The sequence below is a fragment of the Thunnus thynnus genome, chromosome 14, assembly GCF_963924715.1.
Source record: "Thunnus thynnus chromosome 14, fThuThy2.1, whole genome shotgun sequence".
NCBI lineage: Eukaryota > Metazoa > Chordata > Actinopteri > Scombriformes > Scombridae > Thunnus > Thunnus thynnus.
Genome location: NC_089530.1, coordinates 11,199,837 through 11,222,452, shown reverse-complemented (window position 1 = coordinate 11,222,452; position 22,616 = coordinate 11,199,837). Strand labels below are relative to the sequence as shown.

At 38.7% G+C, this 22,616-nt stretch overlaps 2 protein-coding genes across 2 annotated transcripts; one reads left to right on the top strand and one right to left on the bottom strand.

Moving 5' to 3' along the window:
• Nucleotides 1-19: 19 nt before the first annotated feature.
• On the bottom strand, nt 20-7,696 carry lhcgr (luteinizing hormone/choriogonadotropin receptor). Its single transcript, XM_067609809.1, has 11 exons — nt 7,336-7,696; nt 5,699-5,770; nt 5,070-5,144; nt 4,906-4,980; nt 4,649-4,723; nt 4,451-4,528; nt 4,253-4,321; nt 4,084-4,158; nt 2,961-3,146; nt 2,593-2,661; nt 20-2,480 (listed from the first exon to the last, which is right to left on the bottom strand). The coding sequence occupies exons 1-11, from the start codon at nt 7,506-7,508 to the stop codon at nt 1,274-1,276; spliced, it is 2,154 nt and encodes a 717-aa protein (XP_067465910.1). The 5' UTR covers nt 7,509-7,696; the 3' UTR covers nt 20-1,273.
• Nucleotides 7,697-9,326: 1,630 nt separating this feature from the next.
• Nucleotides 9,327-22,455, top strand: sft2d1 (SFT2 domain containing 1). Its single transcript, XM_067609811.1, has 8 exons — nt 9,327-9,606; nt 10,327-10,413; nt 12,789-12,871; nt 16,428-16,509; nt 16,873-16,908; nt 17,010-17,068; nt 19,705-19,734; nt 21,902-22,455. Exons 1-8 carry the CDS (start codon nt 9,541-9,543, stop codon nt 21,939-21,941), a joined length of 483 nt encoding a protein of 160 aa, XP_067465912.1. The 5' UTR covers nt 9,327-9,540; the 3' UTR covers nt 21,942-22,455.
• The last annotated feature ends 161 nt before the right edge of the window (nt 22,456-22,616 follow it).

The following is a 22,616-nucleotide window of genomic DNA, read 5'->3' as shown; positions in this document are numbered from 1 at the left end:
GTCCGACATACTGAAAACAACCAAAATACAACAAGAGAAAACTTTTACATTAGTTTATACATTTTTTTAAAATACATTTTTACTTCTTTATTTTATTACTAGTTCTTTATTGCATTTTTCCTATTAGGCTTATTTTTTTCTTATACATTTTCGAGACAGCAAAATATGACCTTACAACTTACTTAATCTTATCTTATAATAAACATTATGCAGATGTATGTATCCTACTAACAAAATAGCAAGGTGGTTGATCACCTGTATTCTCAACTACAAGATAAAAAAAAAAAATCCTTAGAAGAAAAACAAAAACCCAAGTTATGTTGTCTGTCCAACTCCTCCACCACGTGGTCAATTTTGGCTACTGAGCTTTTCCATAGAAACCCTCAGTATATAACATAGTGGTTGAGTTCTTCATCTAAATATATATAATCAGCTTCATATATAGCCAACCTCAGAATATGTTAATCATCAGTAGGAAGAAGAACAACATATTTTCCATAAAGCCATGGTAGCCTTTGGTTTCCATTGTAATAACACTTTGGGATGATCATAGTTGACCACTCAGAGAGGACTGAACAATCTCATGACAAGGTCCATTTAGTAGCAGTTCTGGAGGCTTGGTGGTATCAGCATGATCACCCTCAGCAGATGGACTGTGCCCAGATGTTATGTCAAATAACACATATATAGTTCAAATTTCCACTTTTTGGAGAACTTTAAGGACTTCTATTTAGCTCATTAAATGTTGAGATTAAGAGTTCATTCTAGACATTGAAAACAGTGTAACTAAACAATGAGCCAAGGTCATTTTAGTTGTTGTTTTTGGAGCTTTTCTTCTGTAGGTGTGTGTCATTTTTCCATGGGCCTTTTTTCACAGCTGACATTTTGACATGTCAAAGCAGGAAAACCACAGGTGGAATATTAATAACATCTAGGAAACTCAATGGAACAGAGCAATCGTTGATGTTATTATTACACCTTTGCTTTCTCTGTTATAAATAGAAAAAGAAAGAAAAAGACTCATTCAGTGGGTTGAACTGATATCAGATGAGTCACCAGAGTCACCAGCACTCCTTTCAATTCAATAGTTTACAGAGTTTATAACAAAAATATCACCATCCCAAACAATGCAGCATGAAATTGTTAAAATGTGTCATTAACGTCAACATGATAGATCGCCAAATAATTTCCTCCAAATCCAGCATGCATCTTTCTGCAGTTTCTCTTGTCCCTTTGTCCTTTTAACTGTCTTTAACAGTTCTCCTAGTTGCCTTCAGGTGACCTCTCCTTCCTCCTTCAGGTGAAGACTTTGCTGTGGCATGGCAGCCAGCCTCACTCCCGTGCGGTATCCTTTATTTTTGTTTCCCAAATTGCTCTTGATTGCATTTTCTGAGCAGTAGGACTTCATATGATAAATACTGGCCTTGCTTTTACAGCAGCCCATGGCACTCATGAGTTGATATGCGTCCTTTCTGAAAGCCTTGGTGAAGATAGCGTAAAGGAAGGGATTGGCACAGGAGTTTATGGGGAAGAAGAGGACCAGCAGAATCTTGGAGTTGGTGACTGTGATTAGGGGAACCTTGAAGGCGGCAGAGATGGCAAAAAAGGAGATGGGTGCCATGCAGAGAAAATCTGTGAAGATGAGTACAGCCATGCGCTTTGCAATCTTGGTATCAGCACTTCGTCTAGGGAACTCAGGGTTTTTTACCGCCAGATAGATCAGCACGTAACAAACACACACAACAGCAAAAGCGCCCACATTGAAAAGCAAGAGAATTATTATGAAAGCCTGAGCCAGGGGAGTCTCTATGTCCATGGGGAGGCACATGCTGACTTTGGTGTAACTGCTTATACCAACCAGGGGCAGCATCCCCATCCCCAGACAGATGAGCCAGCCAGCTGCCATTATAGTTGCTGCCTGTGCCAGACCCAGACGGCGCTCTATCTGCATCGCGTTGGTGATGGTGTGCCAGCGCTCTATGGTGATGGTGGAAAGTGTGTACACTGACAGCTCCCCACCAAACAAGGACAGGAAGCCTGCAGCACTACAGCCAGGCCCTGTCTGCCATTCAATAGCATGCTGACTGTAGTGGCCACGTGTGCGCAGGTCTACAGTCGCTATCATCAGAAGGTAGATTCCAATGCAGAGGTCTGCAAAGGCCAGGTGGTACATGAGGAAGCGAGGCACTGTCATCTTGCTCCGGCTGGTGAAGAAGACCAGGAGCACCGTCAGGTTGCCTGTGATGGCCAGTATGTTGATAAACCAAATGGCCACTCTGAGAAAACTGAAACCCGCAATGTCCTCACAGGGATTGAAAGCATCTGCTTCAGGTGTGCAAACCAATGTTGGTTGGGTCTGACAGAAGTCCAGTTCTGGATAGTGGAAATTCACATCTCCAAACATCTGGTCAACATCTGAAAAAAAGGGCATGTCCATAACTAGAGGTGTATCTGCTGAGCCTCCGATCACATGCTGAACCCTGTTTTCCAAAGAAATGAAAAGGTCATGAAACAGTTTAATTTCAACAGAACTGAGGCAGGTTAAAGATGAGAAAACATGCTGTTAGGTAGTTAACCAAATCAAATTTTTACCTTGCTGATGGATCACTCTCATCACAATATGTGGAGCCAATATTCCATGCAGGATTAATGGGAAGGTCCCTGCAGAAAAGAAAGGACACCAAATAAAGGCTCATTCAAAAAATGCATTACCACTATTGCTTGAATATTACTTGATTAGCACTGGCTAACTCATATCACACACACACATATACTATATATGTTGTATATAATTATATAAGCAGGTAAGTAGCTTCTTTAAATAAGTTTCTGCTTTCAGTGTGCTGAAAAAATAGACCTGCAGTGGGACAGAGCTTAGTGTAAATAATAAATCTGTATTTGATTAACCTGTAAAATGCACAGTGTCATACTAAATGTTCTCTACTTCTGCAGTAAGTCACCTGTGTATGTTCCAGCTCAGCAGCGCACAGCAGTGACTGTTGTAGGTGAGATAGGCCTCTCGCAGGTTCCACAGTCCCTGCAGAGGAGGCAGACTCTTCAAGGCGTATGTTGACTGAGCCATCAACACCAGAACTGACTCCAGTCCCTGTGATGGTAACTTAGTGAGAGCTGTCGCAGAGATGTCCCTGTAAAATAACAGAGCACACAAATGAGAACATGACTGCATGGGAGTGTAAAGGCCTCTTTGTGTGCATTGTGCTGGCTGTACATTGCCTGAGAGAATAAAGTCTGTCAAAATCACACAATCTCCCATCCAGCCATCAGTCAGTCAGCTGAGCTGTTTCCACACCCACAAATATACGCATTCAACTTGCTGTTGCCATATCCACACCTCACTGTACAGATTTAAACTTTAACACCGTACACTGTTATCGTTTACACCGGACTTTACAATTTGCACTAACTACTACTGCACAATGGGCTTAAGGTCTTTAGACTTAAGGTACAGTTGGTAAGTTCTATACTATCTGTTAGCTTTCTTTCAGCTGTTCTGTTTGTGTTTTCCTGCTCTACCTTCCTTGATTTCCTGACTTTTTTGTCTTTCCATTCCATAGATTGCAGTCAGAGAGGAAAGAAATCAAAGAATTTAATTATACAGTACAACTTGTTCTTTGTGCAAATTGCAATAAAGCTTTGAATTTTGAAGCTGTTACTTTGTCATATGGCATAAGACATAAGACATAGACATTGTGTCAAGTCTCTACTGAAATCAACATTAGTTAAATATATGCATTTGTATTTAAAGTAAAAATACTTTTGCAAGTATGACAGTAAAAATATATGAATAACCCCTGACCCATCGTTATTATACATATGTAGAGTATATGTAGGCATCTTAGAAGTACATGTTAAGTAATATGTCTCAATGATCGAAACAAAAGCTACTAAGCAGCATTAACTTGTTTACTACCTCTCAAGTCTTGACAGACATATCAAGACCTATGATCAAGACTTAAAAAGCTTCTTTAAACTGTAAATTTCACATATGATGTCTTCCAAATAAATTGAAGTAAATAAAGGTTGCATTAAGTGACCTCCACAAGGTTTAAGAAATTCACTTACAAGACCCCAGGGCCTGTGGCTCCTTTGAAAGCATCTCTGTGGATCACTCTGAGGTTTCGATTATTCTTTAAAACCCTGGAAATAATAGAATGTGGGGTAAATAAGTAAAAGTTTAATGATGTGAGTGCATAAACTTGTTCAATTTAAAAACAGGAACTTGAGAAAATACAGTTTATCTATCTTTGTCCCATTGAAGGCGTGGTCATGTATTTCTCTGAAGCCGTTGTTGTACAGGTTCCTGCAATTTTAACAGTCACAAGATTATTAAGTTCAAAGTACAAGAATCTGTGTCTCAACAGCTGACTAACAATTATTTCCAAATAACTGACAGAGTAAAGAAGTTACAATGAATTTCTTGGTCACTTACATTATGACATATTCCGTTGTCATTCCAGTGAAAGCGTTTGGAGGTACTTGCTTTAGATAGAGGTTGTCACAGATATCCCTGAATAACAGAACAAATCCTGAGCAAATCGAACTAAAGAAGAACTCAAAATGTAATTTGTTTATGTGATGAGCTCTGTTTTGTTATATTTCTTGAGTCTTTAGTAAAAGATTAACTTACAAGACAAACTCTGATTCAAGAGAATTGATAGATGTGATGTCAGGAAAAATTGTTATCCCAGTATTTGAGATGCTCCTGTTGATGCAAAAGAAAACATGTGTCATAATGTAACATTTTGGAGAACTATGTGTCTAACACTGTTTTCATATTAGTTAAAATGAAACAAGTAATGCTCATTGCTCAAGTGTATGGACTTTGAAAACACATTCAAATCTTAAATAAAAAAATATTAATTGTAATATATGAAGGTCTCTTACAAGTAGCGCAGTTTGGGAAGGTTGTTAAACGTCCTTCGTTCAATATGCATCAGACTCCTTGTGTTCTTTATTGAGCTGCAAACATATAAAACATCAGTTAAAACTGTGCTGCATTGCAGTGATTGTTTCTTTCATTATTTCAAAAAATCCAAGAAAGAACTTACATTTCTGAGAGGTTGAGAAGGTTGTTAAATGCTAAAGTCTCAATGGTTTCCAGGTTTACACTCTGAGAAATTTCACTATAGAACAGAATCAAAGCAATGAAGTTCATCCAAAGAACATTTACCTTCAAATTGTAACACTGAAAGAAAGGATGGTTAGCTGTTCTGTGTAAAACTGTCTTCAACCATCAAGACTTACATGTTCTGAAACCTAATCTTATTCATTAATGGGGCAAAGCAGCAAAAACACAAAGTTAATGACACAAATATTGTATGTGATGATCTGCATACCTCTTTTCTTACTCGGTTATATTGCACTCATTGGGGAATCTGCATTGCATCCATTTTTATTTCAGCTCTAAAAAGGTTTCACACAATCTGTACAGTTGGTTGACTAATCCAGTGAATAATGTGGGAGGATGTAAATTCACATATTCAGCATGTATTAAAAATAATGAAAATTAAATGTGAAAGTACAAATTTTCACCTTTTGAACCATGAAAAACGTATGTAATCCTAAATCTGACCATAGAATAGCACAAATTCAGATTCCCATCATTTGTTGGATGCTTTGCTATCATTGATCCTCGTAACAGTAATAATAAAATGTCAAAATTAGTCATAATACTTACATCTGCTGGACTTCTTTCAAACCCTCAAAAGAATGGCTTGAAATGGTGTGTAAAGACAAATCATAGAGAAACCTGAAAAAAGGAAAGTGAAAGGTACATTTCATTTCAGTATTTCAGAGTATTTTTGGAGCACATGAAATCATCTGTAGACAAATACAGACACTTTAAAGGGAAATTTAACCTCTTTGCCATCAAAATATACTATATATTCACTTTGAAATAAAATCTCTGACTTCTAAAGTTCAGCCATCCAGTCTCTCCTTATATCTATTCCAACTGCTACATGTGCAGTTCATGTGATAAAACAAATAAAAACACTCAAAGATTCTGCTCATTTACAGTTTTGGCAAAACAGCAAAGCATTGTCACTGGGGTTCAGCAGTATGTGTGTATGAGGTGTTGGCGTCATAGTTTGACACATGCATGAGGCTGCTGGCCTCGGCATTCACACACTTATCAGGAGAGACTCAAGGTTCTGTGATTTACCAGAGGAGAGGTCAAGATTCCCCACCTTCAAGGCTTTTGACAGTCTGGTGAACTCTAACAGGGAGTCCTGATGCCCATGAAAGCCTATAAACCAAGAGGATGCACTGTGTACTTGACCGTGTGAGATCAACTTGACATTTTCTTTACAGGTAATTAAGTTGCACACATGCAGGGCTCTCTGTTTTCAGACAACAGGGTGTGATGTACTTTGCTTAGTGAGGTACACCATGAAATAGAAAATATAAACATTACTTAGAAGTTGATGCACTTCAGTCTGCCATGCATCCAGAATTTTTATGTTAATGTTTTCAAAATCCATCTGAATTATATTATAGTAGTAGTAATACCTTTTATGTTCAGGGTGCTTTTCTACATACTCAAAGACACTTAAAGCTACAGATCTCATAAGTTTTGTAGTTATGAGGTTTCACTGACTACAATAGGCAATCAACGGTCATTAACAGAAAGATAAAGCATACAACACAATCTGCATACACAGTATGATACATATGTATTTATACTGAGAGAGCAGATGAATGCTTCCACCTGGATGGATGAAGTTGTCATGCAGGGTTAAGCAGCCAGTCTCATTTTAGGTTGGAAATAACAAACAGACCTGACACACACTTCTCTCAAAACTTGAAAGAGCATCTTGGAAAATTATCTTACAAATTAACAAAGTACAGTCATTGCTTGCTAAAAGAAGGTTACTGCACTACGCTTTAACTCTCAAAGGACTTGTCTGCTACCTTATGCGAACATAGAGGCAATGACAAATGAGAAGCAATCACATTGAATTCTTGAAATATGATAAAATGCTAAATATGTGAAATGTGAAATACTGTCACACGGAAATCATTTAAGCAGCCACGCATTCAACTTAAATATGAGCGCATTTCAACGTGTCACCAAGCGAGTGCGTTCCAGGTGGATCATGGCTCCATGCGTAAATACGCACATGATAATCTAGCAGGGTGAATTCATTGCATGAAAAAAACATTTTGAAATGAATTATCTCTGCAAAAATTATATCAGCAAACTAACATGCTTCCCTAATCATTTAGTAACTACAGGTCTCTATAAATATATACAGTAGCAACCACTTAGAAATCTTTACCATATTCGCAAACCCATCTCAGTAGTGAACTTACAGTCTTTTAAGCCGGTAACCCTTCATCAGAGCAGCCTCCTCTGTCACATTGTTGCATTTGATTGTATTGAGAAAACAGCAACAGATCCTCGGGCAGGCGAAAACCGAAGCGCATTTGAATCCACAGAAGAACAAACCAGATAGGAACAAGAACAACGGCAGCGACGTCCACATTGTTGTACTGTCTGCAAAACGTGCGAACACACAGCAGCTGAAATATCCAACGATGGCTGCGTATTTAGATATTTGGCTTCCTCAGAGTCTCTTTTGATGCTTCAGTTCGTTGATGTAGCTGCATCAGTGCTTCATCCTTTAACTGTACAGAGGGGAATCGCAGCCACCTGATAACCAACTTCTTATCAAGTGACCCATGTGCCACTTAGAGTCTGCTGAGCTCTACGTTAGACACACTGCTGAGAAACAGTATTACACAGAGTAAAATCGGACATTGTTAAACATCTGTTTTTGCCATTGATAGCTGAATATTACTGGTATCTTCTTTTACAGTAGGTATAATGTAAATATTATATTTAAACTGGGAATAATTTGTGAGGTTATCCTGAAATTGACCAATTTCCATGGAACGCATCTGCTTGTAAACCCTCTGGATCAACTGAACACTCTAATCCTCATTTAAGTTGATTGACTAGAGTTAAATGTGCAATATTACCTTTATAGGAGAGTACACCTTTTCATGTTTGATTAAGGAATTTAAAACGTGACTGACTTCAAGGTAAACTGTGATACTTCTATCTCCCCTCTACCAAAGACCAGAGAGACACTGGTGATTTCATTCATATTAAATTGTGTGCACAGATTAAAAGATGATGAAGAGATGTTCCTCCCCCTGTGGCCAAAGGATTCACCAGTTTCATCAGTAGGGACATATGAACAACCACGTCTATAAAACTGAAGCATTATTACTATCTTTTGAAACAGTAAGACCTTGTCTTTACACCTAAATGTGTTCCTAGGTAAACATTTAGATGTTAACTTCCACTTTTATAAATAATCCTGAAAACAAACAAACACAGCAAAGTGACAGATAAGATGACTGCAGTATTCAGGATGTATAATGTATATTGCATTTTCATTTTCAGATTTAAAGAGATTATCTCACTGTTGTGTCTAGAATTTGTGTTTTCAGTGCCACCCTTTCCTTTTGATTGTCTGTAATTGCTGAGTATTTAAGGCTAATTAAAATGAAGATTTCTGCTGGCATAAACATAAAAAGTCAAGTCGATAGCTGTTTCCCTCAGGACAGTGTGACCCAAAGTCAAAAGCCTCCCATGACTATATCTCGTTTGGCGCCAGTTATGTTGTTGATAAAGACAAGGCAACATTATATAGCCTTGGCAAAAAAAATGTTTTAACACAAGGTCATATTCACCATTATGGTAAAAACAGGGCATTTGCAATTTTGTATGTATCTTCCAATAGGCTGGCAACACATGTCACAGTTAAAGTTTTTCTTCCTCAAACATTGATCACCATGTTTGAAATCCAGTATCTTTTTAATGTTGAAATTACGCATGGAATTAGTCAAAACACTCCTCACAAGACAAGCTTGTAAAACTACCAAGCATGGTCATGTCAAGACATGGCTAAATGTCTTACTGTGCTGACAGCGCCCTGTGTCTTACCTTGTCGTTATATCTCCACTAGGTGGCGACAAAGCAACACAAAAACAGCAGGAAGCAGGGTCACATATACAGTACACTGTTTATAGCCTATTTGAAAATGGCTGGATTAATGTAAAATTAAGTAGACTAACGAAGTAGGCTATAGCAAGCGAAACGGTGATTTTTCAGACAAATAATGCGTATTTGATGCTTCAAAATGAAGGAGAATGCTATACATATACAGTGTGAGAGTCATACGCAGCTCCTTTCATAACAGCATTATTTCCGACAGAACCTGAAGGCAGCAGCAGCTCTGAGGAAATGAGGTTGTTAAAGTTGCCTCGCCGAGCTGATCTGCGGTCAGTTTGTGAAACACCTCCCCAGCGATGACGGCCACCACTGGGTGCGGACAAACCGATTCTAAGTCAGCACTTACAGAAAGCATCGTTCGGGAAGCCAGGAAGTCGAAGTTGCTCGTACAGCGATTAAAACTTGTGGACATCAACAGCAAACGTTCAGCAGGAAATATTTACAAGGTCGGACAACACTGACTTCTGAGCACTTTTGCCAGCTAGCTCTCAACGATGGACAAGCTTCGTCGTGTGCTAAGCGGCCAGGAGGAAAATGAAGAGTTGGGTCTCACTGCACAGGTAGCCTATATGACAGTATATGATGCTAATGCTAACGTCATGTCAGTAGATAAAATAGAATAAAAAAACAACACTAAGCTATGCTAGTTTCGCGGCCTGTGTTAGACTTAGTGTTAATGTACATAAATCTGCTAATAATGTATTATTTTCTTAGAGTTAGCGTTAATTATTAGCATTAGCCGTCGTTAAAATGTCAGTTAGCTTTCAGGAAAACGTTAGTTAACTAGTGTAACATAAGTCCTGAACAGTTTGTGTATTATACTATAAACAAGTTACTACTCGGTTAGTTTGACCCTCTTTCAAGATAGATATCATAGTCTTCTGTTAATATTTAATTAATTGTGTTTGTTTGTGTATTGATACTTTTTACACGCATTCCCAAGGAGGAGGAAATGAGGTAAGGTGCTAACTTGAACCCTGTGTTTTTTTATTTTACATGATGGTACTGTTTAACTCGTTGGAAAGTTAAAGTTTTACTCCAGCACAACATAGTCTCGCATGCTTGCAGTTTTTACATTTATTGGTTCATTTGCTTCAGTTCAGTGTATCCAGTTGGGTCTTCAAGTCAGACCTGTGCTGTGTGTATTTTGTGATAACATTGTAGCTGACTGTTATTTGTCTGATGTGAACGAACATGTTTAAATCATCAGTAGGAAGCCTGTGGGTCTTTCTGCAGGTCGTTAGCTTCGCCTTGTGACATCCTCCCATTGTTCTCACCAGGTCCTTGATGCCAGCACTCTCAGCTACAGCACCAGGGTGAAATGGTTCGTCATATGCTTTGCTGCAGGCATCCTGTGCTCAATACTCGTGAGTCCTGCTGCCTTTTTATGTTAATAAGTGGGGCTGAAATTTTAGTGGGAGGGATCATTTTTGCATTATAATTTTCAATTATGAGGATGATGTGACTTTTGCTGTGGTCTGCACCAAACCATCATGTTAGTTTACTAAAACATACTGGAATCACTTTACCTTACATTTTGTTACAAAACAAATATTTTTATTGCATCATGAGACACATATCTTTTTTTCTTGTGAACATCCTTTTTAGTACGGCTGTGCGATATGACGATATATATCGTGTGATGATAGAAAAACATCATCTCTCATAATATGCTCTATTGTTCATTTTGTTGTGTCGCAAATCACAGTCTTTACAGCAGTATTTTTCATCATTTGGAGTCTGTCTATCATTCGTGTGGATTACATTAATAAATTTCTCTTCTTGGCTTTTTACTTGCGAAGCTTTTATTCTACTTACAGTAATGTAACGAGTGTAGCTGTCATTAACTTGAGTACTTCACCTGGTTTACTGTCTCTCATCTGCTCCACTGTGTGTGTGCAGCACACACACTGAGGGCTCAGCCGCGCCTGTGGTGAAACGCAGAGGGCAGAGGAGACTAGTATGACGATAAATGACAACGCAGTAGAGGCTCTGTTTATTTATGTTATTTACCTAATTTATGTGCACTCGTTTCATTTCAGCTCAGTGTGAGAGTCTCTACTGTGTTTTGGTGTCATTTATGGTCACGCTACTCTCCTCTGCTCTCCGTGTAATAAAAGCCTCACAAGTAAAAAAGCCAAGAAGAGTAATTTATTAATGTAATCCACACAAAAGATGGACAAAGACAAAACAAGGAGCTCATAACTAAAAGAGGGACTGCTTCTGTTGCATGGGCATGGTTTTGGGCATGAAAAGTCTGACATGGACCAGAAACTAGGTATTCATTGAATTTACTGAAAATGTGCCATATCATGATACATGTAGTGGATATGAAATGACCTAGTTGGGATATGAGATTTTGGTCATATCACACAGCCCTACTTTTTGGTGAAAAACAAACAAGGACAGATTCAGACTCTCACCAGCACCCAGCAGATAATCACAGTGAGATAAAAAAAAATCCCAACCTTTTTCATCCCTATATAAGATAAAACACACATTCCTAGACTATATACTGACATTGGGAATGCATAGCCAACATAACTCTGTTAATATGGTTATCTATGGTCCACAGTTGGAGCGAGTTAGTTTTTCTTGTACTATGTTAACTTTGTAGCATATATAAAAACTATCAAAGTTGTCAACATGGCTAAGCGTCACTGTCATCAAGGCAAATTCCTGTTCTGTTACACATGCAGCTTAAAAATATTCACACATGACACTTACTTAATAAACATGAAGATTCCTCAATGTTAACAATGGGGTATTTCACAGGAAGTCTTGTCACAGGCAGCACTTGCTGATAGGCGGCACTTTTAAGCCACCACAGTTATAATTCACACTCACAAAGCCTCAACAAACCCTCTGTGTGTGTAGACTTTGGTGGTGAAATTCACAGAATGCAGAGATCAATGCACATCAGCCAACAAAACAACACGTGATCTTAAAGATTATCTCATCCAGTCATAGATCTTCTTCCAACACCAAAATATCACCTGGCTGCCAGCCCTTAAAACCAGTTTCTGTCATTGTGCCCTCTGCAGAAATTATAATTACACAAAGGCATTCACACAACCACACAAGGAAGAGTGTGATTTGGTCTACATCAGCCAAACTATTATTACTATTTGCACCAAGAAATCTGGATTATGCAATTGCACATTTATTAATTTAATTCCAAATCACAGATCTGCCTCCAGCTTCAAACTTAAGGTTATTGAAAAAGTTTCAGATCTACTGATATTGTGTATAAACTCACACACAGGGACACAGTGGATACAGTATGCCATGAACATTCATTAAATTAATTAAACCTATAAGTGATTTATGAATACCCTCCTTTCTCAGAAGATATACCAACTCCTGAACCTGCTCCTTCTATGAAATCCACTTATTAGGTGCAGGCTATTTAAACATCCTTAAGGCCCCACCACTAAACTACAACACTTGAAGTATGCCCTCACTCCTCAAATAATGAACATGTATATGGATTTTAATGCCATCCAGACAGCGCTTCTTAAACAAAGCCATATGGTGATTTGGCACTAGGGGGAGCCCATTATGTTTCAGTAAACTGATAGGACAGCCCACAGAACTCCTTGTTTTTTCCATAATAAATTAAGAAAATATAAAAGCCTTCATCCTTGTTAAAGTCCAGGATTCATTTAGCTATTTGATAAAGACTGATGTGTGTTGACATTATTCTGTGTAGCTGACGGAGACTATTTTGCTGTTTCACCAGGGCTCAGCACTGCTGTTCCTTCCAAATGGAGTCAAGCTTTTCGCCGTCTTCTACACATTAGGAAACATCGCAGCTCTTTCCAGGTAAGTAAGTGCAGCTGAATTTGGACGGTCTGAGAATATTCTTGCTATCTTATTTTTCTCTCCAAGTGGCACACTGCCAGGAATATAACAAATGACGGGAAGCAGACTCATACACTCTTAAATCATTATTGCCTTGATGACTGCCACACCCTGTTATATTCTTCCTTGGCACAGCCGCACATTTCTCCAAGATTTGTTTCTAGGCTGTTGATAAAGAGTGCACGTCAAGTAGTCATGATTATAATTTACTGTTGTTACCCCTGTGCACTCATCACCTGTTGCCAGACAAGTGCCTGAGGGACCATCAGATGTTCTCATTCTGCTTCATTGATAAAGAACAGTGGTATAATACTGTTTCTGCTCTGGACTTTAGGATTACAACTAAAATGATAGTCATCATTATTTATTGTGATCAGTTTGACCTGCCACCCAAATAAGCCATATTTCACTTAATATATTTGTCTTTCTAACTAAATATAAGTGAAACTCAGGTAGACTCAGTAATAATGCCACCACAGCTTGAAGCCATTTAAAGGGATTTATCCCTACTTAGAAAATGTAGTTATGCTACACTTATAGGTTGCCTCTGAGGGAAGAATGCTGTTGCCTGCAGCTGGAACTGTGTTTGGAAAGCACCAGTAAATCACCACGTGTATAACAACTATTTTAATTATCTGTTAACTCCCGCTGCTCTTTCACCTGTTTCACTCTGGGGATGTCTCTGGTTTTTCACTCTGCATTGAGTGTTTTGTCAGACTGATGGTTATTTGGGGTGCTTTAACTCTGCGTTCTCCCTCATGCTTCCATGCACCTTTTTTCTGCCTCTTTCCCAGTCGATGATCATGGAGGCTGCAGTGGAAATTGTTAATGAAAGTTTTGACAACATTTTGGGTGCAAATTCAGGAGGCTTATCTCAGCACAGTTACCGCAGTTACATTCAAATCAAGCGCACCTGCAGAGCAGCCGCCCCAGAGCATTGATAAAACAGCTACATCAGTTTCACGTCTTACCTGCAAGACTCGTGTTTTAATGCTGTTGTTCATCATTTGTGATGTGAAAACGTCAGAGAAATAAAAAGCTTGCGTCCTGGTATTAGTTCAGTTATAAAATGCATCATGGAGCGCCTCGCCTACTGGCTGCTGGCGGTGCTGCCAGCCAGAGAGTTGATCACACTGGATGGTAGAGGAGGATGATGGTAGAGACGCTGGTAAGCATCTGTTTAAACAGGAGTTTAGCTGACTTTGCTGCATTTAACAACGGAGCTGAGAGTGTCATAGCTCAGAGCAGGAAACACAGTCATTCTGTGTCGCACTGCTGTCCTCCACCCCCATCATCTCATGCCGTTTTATTTTGAAAGAGCAAGGGATGGATGACCAATGGTGTAACTTCACCACTCACTTAGACTCATTCACTCACAGACAGCCGCGGTTATAGGGCTGGTCCAGCCAAAAATTGGTCAGGCAGGCTTACCTGTGAAAAATGAGCCAGTCTTTTAAAAGCAAAGGGCTGATATTGCACCTTTATTAAGTTTATCTAATTATGATAGCAATGATCATATAAATAATTGTGTAACCCACGTTCAGTTTAATTGTGTGTTGCTTCAAAATCAGAAGGTATTTAAGAAACAATAATCATGAGGAACAGACGAGCTGTTTTTGTCTCCTGTTTGTTTAGCTATGTCTCGAGGAATAGACCAGACATTGGTGTTTTCTCGCATTATTATTTGCAAACCCAAGTTTTCTGGGGAGTGTTAAAAAGTAAATGATGCCTTCACTATGTAGGGGCATAACAGGCTAGGCTAGTATCTTCTCTGTGATTGAGCACCGTACTTCCAAACCTGTCATTATAGCGTCCATTATTCTAACTTGCTTAAAGCCACACTTGCAACACAATAATACAGTTTTTAAAGTCTATAATCAATCTAAAATGTTCCCTTGTGGTAGTGTGACATTGATTCAACCAGTATTTGTAGGATGGTGGTGGCATTGTGAGGGTAGGATTCTGGCTGTGTGCTCTCATAATGCTGTTGCAATGACATACTGTACTGTGTACACTCTGTCTGGTCCTCACTGTTTATAGTTCAAGCTATCTTAAAGAAAGATCAGAATTCATCTTCACAATTTATCATCAGCCCACTGGATCTTATTATTATTGATTATTTAATCTAGATAATCCCTTGTCTAAATGTAAAGATGGCTTTTTTTTTTTCTTTGACAGACAGTAAAGCATTGACGGGGGGTTTGTTTTCAGACAGGCCGGTCTCTATTTTCAGGTATCATATGTCCACAAGGTTTAGATGCGTCAAGAAACTGGGTCACCTTCTGCTTTCATAGCCCAGGTTACTGATCCAAAGCAAGACAATGTCATATTTTAAGGATCTTAAAACATGATAATCCTAATTTTTCAACTGTTCCTGACTACAGAGGTTACAAGGTGGAGATTGTCATGTCACCTTCAGTAGTGGATGATTGTCAAAAATATGAATCAATGTCATGATGGGTCCCAGGCCAAATGTCAGCTGTTGCTCAGTCTTTTGTCAAATCAAGTTCAAAATTCACATCCAGTAGGTTAATACAAGCCCGATGCTAAATGTGTTTTAATTACATTACCGATTTTGTAATAATTCAAATCGATAATGTAATTAAATTGCACACGTCATTTCCTTCCTCTATATCGGCAGTAGCAGTGTGTGTGGATATCATTAGTGTCTCAGTCACTCTGAGCATCCAGCCCTTTTGGCAGACCAGTAGAAAGAGCCTGCGTCAACGCAGACTGCTCTCGTGTCTCACCTAACAGATGTGACGCTCCACAGACTCCCGCTACCCACTCAGCCCAGCTGAGCCCAGAGCCGCATGCCTCGTCATCGGGGAAAGCCTTTGTGTTGTTACACTTAGTCACGTCACACATGCATCATGAAGGAGGTTTTAAATGTGTCATTACGGTGTAGGACATTAAATATTAACCCCCTAATAATTGCAACATGTAGTGTAAATTTAATTATGGTGGCCACACAGCAAACAAGACATTTGTATGTGTGTGTGTGTGTGTGTGTGTGTAAACATGTGAAGACTAATTATATAAGACTATGTATATAACGTTTATATACATCAGTTGATTAATTTTCTGATGTTGAAAATGTAGAATAGACACTTATTTGACCCAAAATATTGAGAATGGAACAACATCTATGTGTAACTATGTTTGTCATGGCTGATCATGCTGTTGATGTATGTACAGTTGATCATTTTCCAAAGTGTTACAGAAAGAAGGAACTTGTTCTGAATACATGAACAAACCTTAGTAATGACAAAACATCTCCTACAGAAACTGAACATTTATCAACATATTCACAGTCTAGTTTAACAGGTTATGTCTGGAAAGAGCGATGAAAATGCACCATCATATCTTCATTACCATTATAACTTCATATCTGGTGCACTTAACACCAGATATGATAACAATCATTTCCTGAATTAACATTATAAAAACTGTCCAGTGCACTTTTTACTGATGTTTAAAAACCGTAACCTCTCTGTTTCTTTTTGTTCTTCTAAAGCACCTGCTTCCTAATGGGACCACTAAAACAGTTGAAGCGCATGTTTGAAAAAACAAGACTGATAGCGACCATTGTCATGCTGGTAAATATGATTATATATATATTCATATTTATACAGTGTTGTATTTTGGACTCTTTGCTGAACTTAATGCTTCACTGGATATTTATTCATGTTAAAACTCGTACTGGAAAGTATTTGATGTCCATTTATTCTGTGTCTGCTTTCACACTCGAGGAGGTAAAATGTCTGAAGCCTTTTGGTTTTAGATTAGAAGGTCAGGTTCAATTAAAGAAGTAGTACTCCTCACCATGTGGTCTTAAAGGATAGAGAAGATAAAGTGTCCGATCTTGACAACACATTTCTTTGGGTTAGTGGTTTTCATTTGCTGTGAAATGTCATTCTGCCGACATACAAGAAGATAACGTTCTTATCTTTTCCCACCAGCTCTGCCTTGTCTTAACACTTTGTGCAGTGTTTTGGGTAAGTAGACAATAAAACAACACAAACAAGTTACATTCTTTATAGTTTTATTGCAGTGTTTTTTGATGAGTAGAATAATCGTTCTATGTTTCATTCCACAGTGGCATAAAAAGGGGCTGGCTATCATCTTCTGTATTCTGCAGTTTTTGGCAATGACATGGTAAGTGTGACAGTATCAGTCATGTCTCAACTGTAGTACGTTGGCTGATCAGTCACACCTACTCAGATGAAGCTGCTTTGGCCTGCATTCAGCGAGGTCATGAGTGGAGTTAAGCACACTGCTGGTGCACTTATCTGACATCCTGCTCTTTGCATGTGCATGGATAAATCTATAAATGGTTAAATGATCATTGTCACACTCCCTGCTTCTTTCTATTCGATATTTTTTCATAGTAACATATCTTTTCAGAATAGTTCGAGCCTAACGAGCAGTTTTTTACTCAAACTATGAAGAGTAAATCTCATATGCTTGTCATATAATGATAACAAGATGCTCATATGTGATGCTAAAACTATGATTAGAGTGATTTACCTTGGTTTGCAATCAGTGACATCTGCATGAGTCAGGAGTGTTGTAATTAGACTGTAAGGTAGGATGCCAGGTAGGTCAGTATATTTTTAGCCTGTAGAGGAAGTGGTAGTGCCAGAACCAGCGTGGACCTACTTTTTTAGACTCGAATACACTATGTGGTCCTGCCAAGTAGAGACAGACAGTTGTTTACAAACAGGACTGAATCACTGCCAGCTATCCCCGGGGTCATTACGACTACAGAGCTCACAGGTGGACAGTCCAATGAGAATTTATAGCACCTAAGTAGTTTTAAAAAAACTATTTTTAAAAAGTGTGTCAGATTTAACTGTACGCACCTCAATAATTTCCTGTTTCTACCTCCTTTGAAAAGCTTTCATCGACTCCGTCCAGTTTGAAATAACATGGTTTTGCCATGTTTTCATTTATTGATATACATTCATTAGGGCTGAAATATTACGTAGATTGTTTAGTTGATCGACAGAGAATTAAATTGTCTCCAAGTTTGATAACTGATTAATCAGTTCAGTCTTGTATTGAGAAATATTATAAACATTCTCTGGTGCCGGCTTCTCAAATTGTGAAGATTGGCTGCTTTTCTCCGTTGAGTTACATTATGAATTGAATATCTTCGGGTTTTGGACTGTTGGGTGGACAAAACAAGTCATTTGATGACATCACCCTGGGCTCTGAAAAATTGTGATGGGCATTTTAATTATTTTCAGATGTGATTTAGACTATTACTATTGATCAACATAACATAAAAATAATAATTGACAGATTGACTGATAATGAACATAACTGTTAGTTGCAGCCTTAGTAGTCTTCAATTCAAAGTCTTGTTGTCTCATCCTGAGGGTCAGTGGGGTTAAGTTCCAGCATAGCAGTGAGTAAATAGACCTGTCAGTGACATGTATTAGCGTGTCAGTGCATGTATGGTCATTAATGAGGATATTTGCACAGTAGTGACAAAGAGTTTCTGCTCATAGAAACACAAACCCCCAGCAAGTCAGGAGGAAGAGAACAGGGAGTTTCTGTGCATCACTGAGCAAGGACTGTGTCATCCTCATCGCTACGCTACTATTGCACCTACTGTTCATGTAGTACATTCACTTCCGCTCTGCCTGCGTTCTCAGAGGCATCGCCATAGCAACCACAAGTCACACATCCCAAGCTCATTCTTAACAGACTGGGGGCATAGTGCACTCCCACGCAGGCAGTCAGCCGTCTGTGTGAAGGTGGTCCAGTAAGAAGACGTCGCCACTGACCGACGCAGACAAGTGGGCAAAGTCCAGTCCTCAGGCTGAAGACTGTAAACTTACAAAGTGACCATGTGACACTAAAGCACACTGACTAAAATATAGAGGGTGGCAGACTGTAGGAAGATAAATAACAAAAACAGAATGGAAAGCTTGTTTTTAACTTACTTATTTTACTTTATTTGATTATTTTAAACATAACTTGGCCATTTCTTAGCTATAACTCCATCCAGGGTCTTACAGTAATTCTCACAGCCCTGCTTAACAGGACAGAGGAGAGTTTCTGCTGACTGGTGGTCACATAAGATGGTAATCTTTCTCAGGCTATAGTTAATCATTCAACGGCTGTAGATTCCTCACATATTTTAAATAAATTAGATGTTTGATCAGGGGATTTTTAAGCTACACTGCAGCTGTAATCGTTCCCTCCAACACAGGGTATCGTGTTTTAGTTGTACTTGGTGTCTGGCTGACAATCTGTCTTGAATCATTAGCACGAAGATTACAGTGTATCCAATTCATTCACAATCACGTGTGGTTAATCCCTCGCCAAGTTACATCAAATACCCATCAGTCCAGTGATTGCTACTTGATGGAGCATTTTAAAAACAGAATGTGTTTTGATCATCAGAAATAACATTATTATGCTATTATGCTTAAATCTATATTATGCTTTTAATCTTTAATCTCTGAAACATCACCCAGGCATGCAGATAAGCATCATTGAAACACATGGAAATTTCAGTTTAAGTCAAAATCTCAGAGGTCCCAAACATACCAGACATGTCAAGTTCAGCTGAAGGGAAATGTCTTCACTATTATGCTCAAGACATCTTGACTGGTCTATACTAGTGAAATATGAAATTAACATGTACTAACATGTAGTTTGACTTGCTTAGCCTCAAAATCATGTTTGTACTTTTCTTCCATGTCATTGGATTCTATTTTGTCTTTAACATAAACAGTAAATGTTCCCTCATCATGATGTTTTATATTTTTCTCTTTCAGGTATAGCATCTCTTACATTCCATTTGCCAGGTAAGATAACATCATTATATGATTTATATTTGAAAATGTCGGCATTGATTTTCGGTTGTATGTTTAACACTTTATAAGAGTACACCTTTCACTTGAGCCACTTCCCGAGAAACCAGTCGCTGTCATGGAAATTGCGACCTTAAATACATCTCCCATTTTTTTATCATAACGCTCTGTCCACAAATAACACTATTAAGCCACACACAAAAAACTGGAGGCAATACTATGACCGACCGTTGAAAGACAACATGTTTTTTTATTTACGTCTAAACATCCGGCTGTTTGTCTCCACCATATGGCTGTAATCCCCCCATGACTAGGGCCGGCACTAAGTGTCAAACAAATGGCAGCTTGTTGTTTCACACTCCCCTGTGCTGTAGCTCTGTGACATTATTTGCCTCATCCATGATGTCAAAATGAAATCATTTCTCACGCAATAATGCTCTTTAAGCCAGATTTAAGCCAGATGAATATGCTGTCCCGTATAAAATACAGTATTGTATTTTAATACAGTATTGTAGTTGTGGTACTGTATGAAAATTAAGTCTCATAATCACATAATAGTCTCACAGGTTACTTTCTTTGTCCTTTGAATACAAGAAAACCTTCCTCTGTATTCAGGTGTTCACCCCTTAAATTCTTCCATATGTTGCACCACCTCAGTGCTTTCTCTAAGCCAAGCATGAGGTGTGATGTTGTTTTGCCAGTCCAGCTGTAAACAGGGTTATGTCTCATTTGGTGAGAGATCTAGAAGCCCCCCCCTCCCCCCCCCCCCCCCCCCCCCCATGCCCCCCTTCCACCACCCCAAGTGCCTTGTGTGTTTGGGCGACCCTATAATCTGTCCCGACAGCTGAGAGACCTCTTATAACCACCCTATGTTCCCCCTCCCCCACCCAAACGCTAACAACAATACAAAGCTGAGACAAAGACCTTTTCCTTGTGCCACCCCACAAAAACCAAATTCCTATGGAGAAATGCAAATTTGACGTCTTATTTTGGGATCGCCTGTTGAAATCCTGGTGATGACGTATTTATTTATGTTATCCTTTATTATATTTCTTACCTTTTTTTTTTGGTCAACACGTTATTATCCTCTCTTCTTAAGCTTCTTACTTTAATCCATTTTTCATTTAATTTGGATTTGATCATTTAGCTCTCTATTGTTTGCTATGTTATTATAGAGCAAATGCATATTTTGACCTCCCTCTCCATCCTTGTTCATGCTCAAACAAAGTGTGATACCTGGCCAGCCACAACACCACATGGCGAATGGACTTGATCCTTTAATGTATTTTACCCTGTTGTCTATTTATAACCTCCCACGCCTGAAGTCCAAGGTACAAAAACCTGCTGCATGTGCACTTCCCACAGTGCTTTAAGGCTACTGTTGCTCTAAAATTTAATCAGATGCTGGGGAAGTCTCTGAGAAGCATCATTTATTCATGCAGTTTTTTTTGGGGGGGGGGGGAGCAAAAATAGCATCAAGTGAAAATTAAATTAAAAAAAAAAACAAACCTCAGGCTGTATGGGTGCTAGAGAAGAGGATGCTTGTGTTTTTTTTTGTTAATACACCAGAGGGAGGAACCAAAGCATTGGAAGGAGCCAGTCTTCTGTCTGTGCTCTGACCTCCTGTCCTCCCTCTCAGACTGCTTATGATCCCCCCTTCTCCTTTTAACCTTGACTGGGTTTTCACACCTCCTCCACCGAAAATTTAACTGTGGCTGCAGGCGAAGTCTGCATAGCAACACACTGATGGCAAGAGCAAACAGTGCAAGGGGAAATAGAGTAGGCAACGGTGTGTGGTTGCCATGGTGATCGCTTGTATTGCATCATCCCTCAAACACAGAGTACCTGGAGAAAAAGGGAGCCCCCATCACCGGGAACATGTGGTGCTTCCCCGCCAAAACACGCTCACTTATTCATGACGAGCCCCACCCAAATCTTCATAACAAAGGATGGAAGTGCTTTTTTTGTCGCTTTTAATTTTGTACGCATCACAGGATTTTGCTCTCCAGGCTCGTCTCCTGGATCAAGTTGTTCCTGGATCATTTTAGAGCAACTCTAAACCAACATTCCTTCATACCTTTTTCTTTCATTTCTTTGCTGTATTGCATTGTTTCCACTGTTATTTAGGTATTTACTCTTCTGTTGTTGTTTTTTTTCACAGGGATGCTGTGATGAAATGCTTCACTACCTGCCTGAGTTAAAGCTACTGAGTCTACAATTTCATGTGAAGACTGGTCCTAATATACAAATTGCAAAAGTGGTTGCTCTGTAAAATATACATTTGTGTTGTTTATACACTATATCTCCAAATTTTTACTTTGGCTGTTTCATACTGTGAATTCTCTGCTTTTTAAGTCTTGCTGAAGGTCTTTAACTATAATCAGATTATAACGCTTATCACCTTTTGCTTGTGTTTTGAGAGAAGAGTGCCTTTAATACTTAATATATTTAAAGATATTCTCATGTTTTCTGAGGGTTTTATACCATTTAAATGCAGGGAAATCATTTTGACTTTGTTTTTGACTTTCTACATTGTAATTTACAGCGCAAGTGCCTTACTGTATAATATTTGTATTTACAGTATATATGAAGAGTTGAGACATTGACCAACCATACATATTTACATTTTTAACAGTGTGAGATTACATTTTCTTCTGGATATTTAAATGGTGTGCTGACTTACCCACAAATATTAAAACACATTTTCTTTCTGTCTTCTGACTAGGCACTGATGTATAAATATGCTCTCAGATGTTATTCAGTGTTTTTATCTAACTATTTTCCCTCAGGCAATAGAGGCACCGCTTCAGTGGTGATACACAGGGATATCTGATATCCACAACTCTTTTGAGGTTTTTCCAGCTAAATAGATTAAA

Bases quoted from the DNA above. Each gene is read 5' to 3' on its own strand.
- lhcgr (XM_067609809.1), bottom strand. From the start codon at position 7,508: ATGTGGACGTCGCTGCCGTTGTTCTTGTTCCTATCTGGTTTGTTCTTC. The intron at 4,322-4,450 runs GTAAGTGACCAA...TTAAAATTGCAG, and splicing joins ACAACGGAATATGTCATAAT to GAACCTGTACAACAACGGCT. The intron at 3,147-4,083 runs GTAAGTGAATTT...GTTATTTTACAG, and splicing joins GCCACAGGCCCTGGGGTCTT to GGACATCTCTGCGACAGCTC.
- sft2d1 (XM_067609811.1), top strand. From the start codon at position 9,541: ATGGACAAGCTTCGTCGTGTGCTAAGCGGCCAGGAGGAAAATGAAGAG. The intron at 16,510-16,872 runs GTAAATATGATT...TTTTCCCACCAG, and splicing joins TAGCGACCATTGTCATGCTG to CTCTGCCTTGTCTTAACACT. The intron at 16,909-17,009 runs GTAAGTAGACAA...TTCATTCCACAG, and splicing joins CACTTTGTGCAGTGTTTTGG to TGGCATAAAAAGGGGCTGGC.